Below are 13,758 nucleotides of genomic sequence, written 5' to 3' on the forward strand. Positions count from 1 at the left end.
GGAATTTTAAAATATATTAAACTAGAAAATGGATATTTACAATATTACCATTTCTACTGTATTTTTAATAAAATATATGCAATATATACTTCTTTTAAAAACATAAAGAAATATTAGACCCTAAACTTTTGAACAGTTGTGTACATACCAAAATAATGATTTGTGAACGTTTTGTTGAGGTTGAGTTAAATGGAAAAGTATAGTGCGTAAGAATTTTGAGTTTCAAATTTACACCTGGGCGCCATCAATGGACATTGAATGACGGCGAAGGTGTATGTCCATTCATAGAAAACAATCGGTTCGAGTTGCTTGTCACATCTGGTGTGAGACCCCCGTAAGTCTGAGCAGTACGTTAAAGGGATGAACAGATTAACTAGATCACACAAGGTTACTCAGTGAGTATTTATTATATTCCATTGAGTCTGAGCTGTAGTATACATACATTGCGTGTCATTCCATTCTAAATCTAGCATGTTGCTTATCCAGGGCTGATCAGCTGCACTGCATAGAAAGGTTGCAGAGAAACATGCTTGATCGTTTAGAAAGCAGGTTGACAGAGATCAACTGAGCCCATGAGGCAAGCTTCTGAAAGGTTTAATCTCAGCGTTCCTTCTCACATTAAAATGTCATTGTATTTCCATCTCCCAAGACTATCGTCTTGCATAACAGGTCTAAAACGAAGCAGAACATCACAACTAGGGCAGCCCCAGAGGTTTGCCTTGCCACTGTATAATATCTTACAGCGCATTTCATTTATGACTGTTTTTTGATCACTGCAGTTTGCTACTTGCGTAATAATCTGAGATATAGCGGTCTGACTATGGAGAGATCCCACAGTGATGTTTGTGTGGTGTGACAGTAGCTCTCACTCCAGCAGCAGTCTCCTCAGTTCCTGTGGGCAGGTTACTGGGAGGGCACAGGCGAAGTTCTCGCACACGTACGCAGTGGCTTTGCCATCCTGGGAAACCAGGGTGGAGAGAATAGGCAGCCTCTGATAAAGGAAACCCTCTGTGTTACCATCTGCCAACATCAGGACCTGAAAAAAAGACAGAGGAGAAAAGGGGGAAGGGAAGAAAAACAGAGTCATAACTGCCATCATGATGACAATTAGGTGAGATGGTGGGAGCAGGAGAGCACAAGTCATATACCTTTAATGCAAAATTTATGACCCAAAGGGCTCCATTTGCTTTCTTGGCAAGTAATAATCCACAATAAAGTACAGGGCAAGGCGATTATAGTGACAGTCCCATCAATGATCCATTTCTACAGTTTTGTTTATATCTGGGACCTCTATTCCCTTGGGGGTTTACAGCAAGCCATAGGCAAAGCAGCTCTTATGGGATGAGATGACCCTGACCTGTCCTTGTTCACATTTACACCTTTAACTCGTCAGCATAAAAAAACACAATATTAATAAAACACTACTAACACAATATTACACCCCTGTGTGGCACAGTCGCTGACCAGGTAATAATCTCAGAAACATCAGCCACCTGAGCTCTGTGTGATGGAATTTTAGTGGCATGTTAAAATAAAAATACAATCTAAGTTTGAGAATGAAACCATAATGTTTTACAAATAAATGTGTTGTGATTTGAAAATTCTGCCAAAATGCTTTGAGAATAAAGTTGTAATGTTACAACAGTAAAGTTTTGAGAATATAGTCAGAATGTTGCACAAATTAAGTTGAAATGTTACACAAAGCTGCAATGTTTTGAGTATAAAATTGTTACAAGAATAAAGTAATGCTTTGAAAGTCATGATGTTCGGAGAATTAAGTCATAAGTTATGTGGGGAAAAAAACCCTAATGTTTTAAGAATTAAGCTATAATGTTACTAGAATAAAGATACAATGTTTTGAAATAATCATAATGGTCTGAGAATGAAAAGAAGACCTGTTAAAAAATAAGTTAAAAATAAGAATATCAATGTTACAAAAATAAAGACAAAGTTAGGATATTAGAGGCATGTAAATAAAGTATATAAATATTTTGAGATCAATATAATGGCAAAAATCACAATGATAGACAAGTTTGTTAATGCTCTGAAAAATAAGTCAATGTTCTGAGAATGAAGTTGTAATATTTTGAGAACAAAGTCAATGTTTCAAGAATAAAATCATAAAATTAGGAGATTAAAAATGAATGAAGTATAAATAAGTATTTTTGGAGGATAATGTTAAGAATAAAGTTTGTTGTAATGTTTAAAAATAAAGTCATAATGAGAATGAAGTTGCAATGTTTTGAGAATACAGTCAATATAACAGATGGATGTGAAGGATTTAGGTAAATCATACTTTTAGTTTTGATTGATAACAAATATTTAATCTAATAATGCTACAAATATATTTTCTTTATGACTTTTTTCTCAAAATATTAAGACTTTGATTTTATAATGTTAAAAGGCCTGTTACAAGATTATTCTAAAAAAAAAAAAAAAACACATTTCATTACACCAAATACACAAAATACTGTTCTTTTCAGCAGCATCATATGACTCCGTTAAATAAAAAGCATTAAAAAAGCAATTGTAGCTCTGTGCAATAAAGCTTGTGCCTTAATAATTAAATTCAATTGATCCATGCAGACTGCAGCATCACACCCCTCCCACTCCTTCACCTCGTTCACGGGGGGGGCGCGGAGTCTGAAATAACTCAATCAGGGCCATGTCCAGTCGGGGGGCTGACTGGCACAGCAGCAAGGGAGGACACTGTGGTAGCTACACTAGTTTCTGCCTCCTGTAGCAGAGAAGAAAAAACCTTTAACTGAACAATACCACAGCAGAATGGGAAACAGCGAAGAGAGAAAAACAAGAGGCTGAGCTGCCCAGTGGCCAAGAGTTACCGAAGGGGAAAGGATGAAAGAGTAAATCTACTTTTCCTCAGTGAGACGACTTTACCTCCAAGCCCAAAGCTCAGTGAAATCCAGGAGGAGGGCACGGGAAAGGACTCGTGAATGTGACAGAGGTTAAATCTTAGGACAGCTCTCAAGGCTCAGTTTAGAGCCCGTGTTTTGGAAGATTTTCCAGGTCTACCAAGAGCCAGACATTCTCTCTGCTTTCTGGTTTTGACACACTCTTGTGTGATTTTTTGACAGGCGTGGTTAACAACTCAACTCTGCGAAACCTGTCCCTGGACTTCTAAGCACAATATATTGTTACTGTCTGTTTGCTAGGATCTTCCCGTTATTGCATCTCAGGGGCCGAGACAATTCCGCATCATTACTTTCCCGCTAGCAGCCTGGCAAGGCTTTCTGTCATATTTGTCGTGACCTCACGCAGGCTGTCTCCAGACTGACTCAAAGAACTGTGACAGTCCACTGAGGCAACATATAAAAAATGTCAAGCAGACATAACATAAACTGTTCATTTGCGAAGTTTGTTGTAATACTGCAGTGTTTCAAACCACCCTCAATAATTCGCAGTTTAAAATTCCCATCATTTTAGTGCCATGTTAAAATAAAAAATATGATTTAGAGAGCAAAATGGAAATTTTTTGATAATCTCATAACAGGGCTTTTACGACAATAAAGTCGAGAATAAATTAACAACATTACAAGATTAAAGTAGTAATATCTCCAGAATAAAGTTTCAAAATTATTGTAATCAAAATCTTATATATAGTACTAAATATAAATACCAAAAAGTGTAACTGGTTATCAGTGCATCATGGAGGAATATAATAAATCTAGGAGAGGTCTAATATACACCGATCAGGCATAACATAATATTGTGTTGGTCCCCCTTTTGCTGCCAAAAGAGCCCTGGTCTGTCGAGGCATGGACTCCACTAGACCCCTGAAGGTGTGCTGTGGTATCTGGCACCAAGATGTTAGCAGCAGATCCTTTAAGTCCTGTAAGTTGCGAGGTGGGGCCTCCATGGATCGGACTTGCTTGTTCAGCAAATCCGACAGATGCTCAATTGGATTGAGATTTTGGAATTTGGAGGCCAAGTCAACACCTCAAACTCGTTGTTGTGCTCCTCAAACCATTCCTGAACCATTTTTGCTTTGTGGCACCATGTGTTCCCCAGGTAAGCGATGCACATGCACCCGGCCATCCACGTGATGTAAAAGAAAACGTGATTCATAAGACCAGGCCACCTTCTTTCGTTGCTCCATGGTCCAGTTCTGTGCCCACTGTTGGCGCTTTCGGCAGTGGACAGGGGTTAGCATGGGCATCCTGACTGGTCTGCGGACTGTGATGCACTGTGTAATCTGACGCCTTTCCATCAGAACCAGCATTAACTTCTTGAGCAATTTGAGCAACAGTAGCTCGTCTGTTGGATCGGACCACACAGGCCAGCCTTCGCTCGCCACATGCATCAATGAGCCTCATAATGTTATGCCTGATTGATGTAATTATAATTACATATTGTATAAAGTGCTGCAGGGATGATGTTTTTTTTATGCCAAATCCCAGAAACAAGTTAGCATTTTGGACTTCCAGTTCCATCGTCCTGAAGTCAATAGGTTTTTTAATTGTTTTTTTATTAAATTCCTAAGACAGGGGTGTCTATATTAGAGTAAAACGGCTTCTTGGACCAGGAAAAAATGTAGTGTGGGACTTGATTTTGTCCAATGATTGGATCATTTGTTGTTGTTTGTTAATCAGTTATTGTTATTTGCTAATTGCTGCGATCTCATGTGAATGGCAGGTTGCTGGAGGGGAGGCACTATTGCCTCAAGTGTTGTTCCATTGGATATTGTGAAATGAAGCTGGAGAATTCTGTGTTATTGAATGATATGAGTGAACTTGTGTATCTTAAATAAGCCTACTGAATCGAAGGCCCTGTTTACACCTGGTTTTGAGATGCGTTTTGTTCAATCGGATCACAAATAAATGAGGTAGACATTCCCATTTCCACCTAGTGTTTTAATCTGTCTCTTTTGTCTGCTTTCGCCTACTTCTGTCTTCATTTTGTTCGAGGGGAGGGGAGGGTATATTGGTGGGTAAATACATTGGCTTTTTAAAAATACGTTTTCGCAATTTACATATGAACCCAAAATGATGACAGAAAAAGATAAAGAGAGCCGCAGCTTTCATTTGTGTTCTCATAGCCACAAAACCATGCCAAATGCTGTGGATGCATGTTAGAAGTCAGGACTGAAGGAGAACATTGTGCCTGGTACGTTTTGTCTCCAAACCAAACTTAATAGGTGTAAACAGGGTCGAAAGACTGGAATACACTACATGACTTTTCAACACATTCTAACCCAGATTTGAAGCCTGGATGAGTCAAAACTAGTTGGCGAAAGCCAGGACGAATCTGCAGATTTTGGGCAGCTGGAGTTGAGCATTTTCACAGAAAAAATCTGTATATGATGGGCATGATTTCTTAGCTTCAGACTGTGATTCCATACAGTTAAGAGGATCAGTGTCAGAGGATCAGAGGATCTCAGTCGTTTAGTATATGATGCCAGGTTTTCCTCTGTAACCATACAAAGTCAGCAAGTGTATGATGCCTCGTGTTTTAAAATCTGTTCTGGTTTTAAAAGTTGTGTAGTCTATTCCAGCATTAACTGCTACAGCTTTTTCTCATTTCTGTTTACTGCTCCTATATATACAATATATACTCCGATCTAGTGCCACTTTTTTGGAAGTACTGCCCGCTTCCTGACAGCAGTTTTACCGTTGTTTATCTTGTTACCTGATCTCTTGTCTGAGCCCCTATTTTAGCCAGTAGTTTCATGTCTTTTGGATGAGTCTGGTAGACTAGTGTTTTGGTCTATCTCTAGCTGCTGGCTCCGCTGGTATTGTTTGGATTACATCTCAGCTTCTGTGTTTTGTGCTTTTGCTACAAACCCTTCCGCACATGCCATCTCTTACTCCTCTGTTTTCTGATTCACAAATTCCCATAAGCTAAGCCGTGATTCCTTCCCAGCTAGCATGCACTGATATCCTTCTTCCAGACTGTCAGCTCCTACCTACTCTCACCTAAACACACACACAAAATCAGGCACAAACACTCACACACACAAACAGTTGATTAGTCTGGGGAATTTCATCAGCTTCTTCTCCTGGCAGGATGGAGCCTCTCTGGAGAGCTTGAGGCTGTCAGCGCGCACAAGTGGAGCACACAGCCATTAGTCATTTAATTATCTGCCGTAAGTTTATTTCTTGGTTGGAGAGGAATGGAGCATCATGACCTCATTGATTCTGGTGTCTTCGTCTACTTCACTCAAAGGTAAAGGCCACTGTACAGAATAAGTAGGTGGAGTGTAAGGTATTGTAAGTGTTTCTGCGACAGATACAATGATGAAACATCAATGGGAGTTTTAAAAATATAAATTGTCATATAATGATGTATCTGACTAATCTGTTGAAATATAAAATTTGTTGGACAGAAGTGCTTACATCTAAACATCCAGACAATTACAGCATTTATTAAAAAAAAACTATTTTTGTCAAAAAAAAATGTAAATAAATAAAACCATAAAAATAACTAAACAAATAAAAAAAAAACAACAAAAAAGATAACACAGGATAAAAACGCTGCTTGTAGTCAGTGAAACTGACCAAAATGAATGAATTTGACATGACGAAATACTGACTAAATTTAAAGGACATCTTTCAAAAAGAAGAAAAAACACTGGTGTGGAAAAGATTTAAATAAAAAACTGAGGATTAAAACTTTAAAACTGTTTGTGAAAAATGAAAATGAAATATTGACAGCATTTAGAATTTGTGATTCTTTTCTGATGTGGAAGAGATAAAAACAAAGAAAAAATTTAAATTGTACCTGCAAAAAAATTTACCAGAAATTTTTTATACTGTAAAAAACAAAACAAAAAAAAACTGTTAACTGTTATAAAAATTCAATTTTGACTAAATTTAAAAGATATTTAGGTCAAAAAATGAATTTAACAAAAAAATGTATTTAAGATATTTGCAGATATTTTTGTCAAAAAAAGAAAAAAACAAGGTGAAAACTGTGTTTTCAGAAATATCTGTAAATATGTGGACAAGGCCTAAGACCTGCTTCACTTCACAACCACAATCAGCAAAGTTACACTCAACAGATAAGGAAGCAATGCGACAGGGAGAATCTTATATTTCCAGCATTCCCACAACTCAAAGTGAGCAAAAAAGTGTGAAAAGGGCAACCACCTAAGCAGAGAACATTTTCTTCTTATCTATTTCATCTGATCTACTGCCTGACCTCTGTAGGCTCTGCTCTTCTGGTCTGAGTGTCCGTGATCCTGTGGAGGATTTAATGATGTTAAGGGTTGACTATTCCTGCAAGGTTGATGCATAGGTCGGTCTACGCATACATCAAGATCAACTCGCAAGATGGTCAAAGTGTCTCCGACCCTGACTCACAAGGTGTCCAGAGCCCAAATGGGCAATTCATAGGGCGAGCATAAATCAGACTGCACCATTTTAAAAAAACGGCTAAGCTAGCTGAAAATGAAGAACACTGGCTTGTCCGTCTAAAGCCCATTTCCTATTAAACACTCAGTTCTCTCTTGGGGTGCTCATTAAAGCTTGTCAGGGATTCATCCGGTGGCAAAGAAACTCTAAAGTGACAATTTCCCATGAGGTGGAGTACCTGCGGAAATACTCTCATAAGGAGGATAAAAGACTTGCGAGGTATTTTAATTGTCTGTATAGGCTTAGGCTAAAAGTCTCTCTCTCTGAGGTTTTTCCAGGGTGATTTCAGGTAATCGTATCATTAAGTTCTCAACTTAGTTTAAGAAAGTGAACGGAAATGGAAGTATCTTGCACTGTGGACAATAATATTATACAATTCTCTCCAGAATGTGCACATTATCAAGCCTTTCACAAAGCACTTTCAGTTAAAAGGATTGATTTGAAATGCGATATACAAAAAATTATTTTCCTCTACTTTTGAGTAGTTGAATTATTCAAAATGAATTTGAATAATTATTTCTAGAAGCTTTTTGTGGACTTTTCACACTTCAGAGCATCTCAAAACAACAACAAAAAAAATGGCTTCTGAGGAAATGAGACAGACTAAAGTAAAAGCATTTCTTGTCATGATGCTGATTAACACAGACAAAGACCTTGTTTAATCTGAGTGGAGCTGATTTAAGGAAGATGGACAAAGACACAGCTAGACTGCAACATCCCATCCCTTAAAGGGCCATCTCTCTCATGGTCCACATCTAAGGTTATTTCATAGGCCAATGTTGTCTGGTGTGTGAGTGTGTGTTAAATGCAGAGTGCTGGTGACACACAGCTGCTGACACGCCGAGCCACTACACTGGTCTGGGGTCAGGACAAAAAATAAAAACGTACTGAACACAGCCTGTAAATCATAATGTCCAATGAGATTTGCTCCCTTTGTTTAAATCTGGCACAAAACAGCTCAATTACAAGTTTAGTTAATACATGAACAATATCCAATCATGCTTTAGTTCAAGGGTTTTCAATTGTTTAGATGCCCACAACCACAAAATATAGTGACCTCCTTGCAAAATATTTCACCAAATAAATAAATAAACATAAATGTAAATAAATAAAAGAAACAAATGTTAACGTTGTTAACATAAGATATAACAATATGGTTAAAATTAAATATATTTGATAAATTTGATATATTTTTAAATAAATTTATAATATATAAAAATGAATAATTATGTTTTATTTCTAAACTGTCAAAAGAACACAATTACCACACAATTAATCTCATGGCTTCTGACTAGTCTTCAGAAAGCAGAATGGCACAATAATATAATATCAAATTCTGTTTAAAAATATTGCATTACACATTTTTAATTAATATCAATAATAACTAAAAATGGCTTTTATCATAGATATTACAAGCTAGACTACTGGATACTACTTTCAGGAACTATTTCTAAACACAAAATCTGTGTGACAGACGTAACGGAATGTATTGCTGATTGTGTGTGGGTGTATTTTAGCATCTCCCCTGAAGAAGAAGATGCAGAGTTAGATTGTTCATTAGACATGAGTGATGATGATGATGCGTGACCTGACTTTGGGAATATGAGACAAGAGATTAGCTGACATTAATTATTATTATAAAGACAAGGCAAAAATAAATCAGAGACTCTACCAATCTCTTCCAGAAAAATCAGAAATGTGAAGTTTTAAAACAATATGCTGGTACTGTGTGCTACTGCTCCACAATGAAGTTTTCTAAGATCTACTATAATCCACCACTGTGTTGTGAGATTCTAAAGCTTTTTTAAACCTTTGCTTTGTACTCTTTCGTTCTCGTTGAGTTGCCTGGGGACCTCTCTGGCTCTTGTGATGTCTCAGCGGCCTTGTTAGGGATTCAGGTCCATTTGTCTCAGCAATCAGACAAAGTCTAGAACTCTTTGCGGTGCAAAGGTCCTTGCTCTTCTGTACTGCCGAAATCCCATCTCAGATGAACACTATCGAAATATTAGCCCTTAAAAGGTTCCAGTCTCCTCTGTACTTAACGAAATAACTGTATGAAAACCACATCCCTGGAATGCAGTTATATTTAAATGAACCTTTAAATGAACAAGCGTTTTCTTTGTTGGGCAGTAGTACACCTGAACAGCGTTAAAGGGTAAGTTGTAATATATGCTTATGCATTTGGGTGGACTAAATTGATCTCAGAACAGACTTTCTATGAGCACAAGGAAATCACATGACTGAAGTGAGCAGCTGGTTGCCATCATCAGGGATATGGAGTGGCTGTTCTAATGCCTCGTATTCTACTGTAACAAGCCCCATGAGGATCTGCAGCCCTACCGTACCCCCTTTATAATCAACACGGGTTTTAGCCTAATTAAAGTATGGATAAATTTATTCCAACAATTTTAATCATGCCTGCAGATCGCAACAGGTGGGATTAATTGATTTCGAAAAGTGTGTTGAGTTCAAGTGTCCCTCTAGCAAATTTGAATTAAATAAGTAAGAACAGACGAGACCGCAAAAGCCGAAGATTCTTATACAGCACATTCCCCACAATTAAACTCTGCTCCCCAAAATGAAGGAACAGAACAGATGATACAATAATTGGATTTAAATTAAAAAAGATTTTCTAGTTCGGTTGGTTAATGTATCGTGAAAAATGCTCTTTCGGTATGGTCCTCGCAACACACTCTCGAGCCTCTCTAGGTCTGTCTTCATAAACCTTTAATTTGCACCAAATGCTCAATGAGGTTGAACAAGCCATTATCGCATCAAAGGCACGGCGATCAGGGGATACCCAATATGTACAGTGCAATGGGAATAATTTGTTTTGTATAACTCAGTGAAGCGTGCAGTAAGGTCTCAGGTAACAAACAGAGAATTAGTTGCGTTTCTCAGATCACTGCAGGGCCACACATGTTCATAAGCTGTTTCAGTTTACATAGACTAGCATCCACCATTTGAAATATTAGAGTTGTGCACCATTAAGAATAAAAATTAAGAATGCCATTTAAATATATGCAGCAAACTGGGTGAATAATTGCAATTTGTATTTAACTTTAAACTGCTTGACAAAGGTTTGTTTAAAAACTTTAAACAAAAATCTAAGCCTAGAACGATAAATTGGATGGATGGATGGATGGAGTGAATGATAGAGCAAACATTAGAACAACAGAATGATATAACAATAGATAGAACGATAGATAGATAGATAGATAGAAAGAACATGGTACTGTAAGAAAAAGTACTAAGGACGTTGAAGATCTCGATGAAGATGTTTATTGCAGCATAGCAGTGACAAAGTACATGTAGTACCTTGGGTTCAACGGAGTCAGAATGAACCACGAACATCCTAAGCTCAAACATTTTATACACTCAGAGTTTACTACCTTTAATGTAAATGAAGTTGCACCTGTCGTAACTTAATGTTAATTAAGTTCTGACACCCCTTTGTCTGAGATGGTTCATGGTGTCCCACACCTGCTTCCATTCTACAATTGGTCCCCATTTGCTTAGGATGTGATCATCCCAAATGGTCTAGAAACAACATAACTGTTGACTTTCTTCTTCTCTATAATAATTAAGCCATTTTGGGAAATGAGCATGATCAAACATATATTGTGGAGTGGAATCTGGGTCGGGGCAGACTATAGATTCTTACAATACATTCATATAAATAGATATGGATGGAATGATGGATGAATGGATGGATGGATGGATGGATTTCCAGTGAAGCTAAACAAACAGGTTTGATAATAGAAGGGGTACTTACTGAAGTGCACACAAAAAGCAGCCTCTTACTGCAGACAGGCGACCCAGACAGTGCAACTTTAAATGATAATGCTGTTTTGATAACCCTTGGTGAGTTCAGGTTAAATCTATCACAGCTATATCTACACAAACACGCAAGGTGAGCCAGTGTCACACTAACGCTCTTGGTTTAGAGATGGGAAGCAGAGCGCAATGCCGCTCTAAATGCTCTCGCAATGTACGAGCAGGAAATCTCATCAGCTCCACAGTCTCTAGGCAATAGAATGATAGAACAATAGATAGAACGATAGATAGAATGATAGATAGATAGATAGATAGATAGAAAGAACATGGTACTGTAAGAAAAAGTGATAAGGACGTTGAAGATCTCGATGAAGATGTTTATTGCAGCATAGCAGTGACAAAGTACATGTAGTACCTTGGGTTCAACGGAGTCAGAATGAACCACGAACATCCTAAGCTCAAACATTTTATACACTCAGAGTTTACTACCTTTAATGTAAATGAAGTTGCATGCTTCCATTCTACAATTGGTCCCCATTTGCTTAGGATGTGATCATCCCAAATGGTCTAGAAACAACATAACTGTTGACTTTCTTCTTCTCTATAATAATTAAGCCATTTTGGGAAATGAGCATGATCAAACATATATTGTGGAGTGGAATCTGGGTCGGGGCAGACTATAGATTCTTACAATACATTCATATAAATAGATATGGATGGAATGATGGATGAATGGATGGATGGATGGATGGATTTCCAGTGAAGCTAAACAAACAGGTTTGATAATAGAAGGGGTACTTACTGAAGTGCACACAAAAAGCAGCCTCTTACTGCAGACAGGCGACCCAGACAGTGCAACTTTAAATGATCATGCTGTTTTGATAACCCTTGGTGAGTTCAGGTTAAATCTATCACAGCTATATCTACACAAACACGCAAGGTGAGCCAGTGTCACACTAACGCTCTTGGTTTAGAGATGGGAAGCAGAGCGCAATGCCGCTCTAAATGCTCTCGCAATGTACGAGCAGGAAATCTCATCAGCTCCACAGTCTCTAGGCCTCAGATTCACATTCAGAAATTTCACACTCAGAAATTTCACATTTTTCACACAGGGAACCAGATTGTGCCTTTAATATTTGCAAGTAATATGTATGTGTGTGTTTGAGGAACACTGATGCATGATCTTTCCATTGCCAGGATTTATAGGACTATAATGAGTAAGAGCAAGCTCTGTTTTTCTTTGTTTATAAAGAATACCCAATACCATGGAGACAAAGCGCTGGTTCTGGCTGATTCAGTGACTTAAGATGATGGCTCTCATTACGTTTATTTCATGTCCTGACTCTGCAGGTGAGAACCATTTATCCCTCTCTAATTACGTGTCTCTCTTGTTACAAATGAAAAACACAGATTAGGAAAAGAGAGAGAGAAATGTAGCTTAATCTTTCCATGTAACTGAAAGCAGACATGTCAGCCCACCGTACATGAAAGCATCCTCTAACATCCCTCTCAGTTCAAATCAGTGCAAGAATTTTCAGTGCAAGAATTTTCTTGACACAATTCAAAAACTTTAAAAGTTCAATTTCAGCCATACTAAAGCACAAATTTATCTTTTTGTAAACTCTTTAGTCTGACCACAATCACACCCTCTGATTTTTGCAAGTTGAACTAACACATCTACACTACCGTCCAAAAGTGTGAAGTCGGTATGATATTTTAATGTTTTTGAAAGGAGTCTCTTATGCTCACCAAGACTTCATTTATTTGATCAAAAAAGTAAAAACAGTAATATTGTGAAATATTATTACAATTTAAAATGCTTTCTATTTTAATATATTTTACAATGTCTCCATTACTCCAGTGTACAGATGATCCTTCACAAATCATTGTAATATGGACATTTCTTATTACTATCAATGTTGAAAATGCTTAATATTTTTGTGTAAACTGTAATACATTTTTTTCAGGATTCCTTGAATAGAAAGTTCAAAAGAACAGCATATATAAGAAATAGAAATCTTTCGTAACATTACAAATGCCTTTACTGTCACTTTTGATACATATAATGCATCTTTGCTGAATAGGAGTATGAATTTTTATCAATAAATAAATAAATAAATAACATGTTACTGACCCCAAACTTTTGAACGTGTAGATTAAGCAATTTTATCTCTGCTTCATCTATCATGTACTGTACATGCATTAAATGGATTACATTGGCCTTAGTTTTGCGTGTGAAAAACCACAAGTTGAATGAAAAATAAGGTTTCCATATTGTCTCGCTGTTGAGAAGTTATGTGGCTAAATAGCTGACTCCTCTTGTTTGATTTTGCATGCTAATATGCCGCAAAAGACTATGATTCAACTATGCAAAATCCTGATGTAGGTTGATTATAAACTGACTGCATGAGCCAGCACTAACTAGCATTAACCATCTTGAACCATGCTAGTTCCATGCTTCCGACTTCGCAATCAACGGCCTGATGCAAGCGGATCTTTCAATCATGTCCAAGTCAATTAAACAAACAATTCAGACCAGGGTCCATCTGAGGCTTAGTCACAGCCAGGCAATGAGAAGCGTGTGTGTGTGAGAGAGAGAGAGAGAGAGAGA

At 37.5% G+C, this 13,758-nt stretch overlaps 1 protein-coding gene across 1 annotated transcript in view; it reads right to left on the bottom strand.

The window, feature by feature from the left end:
* Nucleotides 1-388: 388 nt before the first annotated feature.
* The window catches only part of LOC107743786 (spermatogenesis-associated protein 20), a 38,832-nt gene continuing 25,462 nt past the window's right edge, over nt 389-13,758 (bottom strand). Inside the window, exon 16 of the mRNA XM_016557186.1 lies at nt 389-1,036. Coding sequence (XP_016412672.1) covers nt 866-1,036 — 171 coding nt within the window. The 3' untranslated portion in view covers nt 389-865. The remainder of the gene's footprint in view (nt 1,037-13,758) is intronic.

Source organism: Sinocyclocheilus rhinocerous, unplaced genomic scaffold, assembly GCF_001515625.1.
Source record: "Sinocyclocheilus rhinocerous isolate Xijiao unplaced genomic scaffold, SAMN03320098_v1.1 scaffold497, whole genome shotgun sequence".
NCBI classification, from domain to species: Eukaryota; Metazoa; Chordata; class Actinopteri; order Cypriniformes; family Cyprinidae; genus Sinocyclocheilus; species Sinocyclocheilus rhinocerous.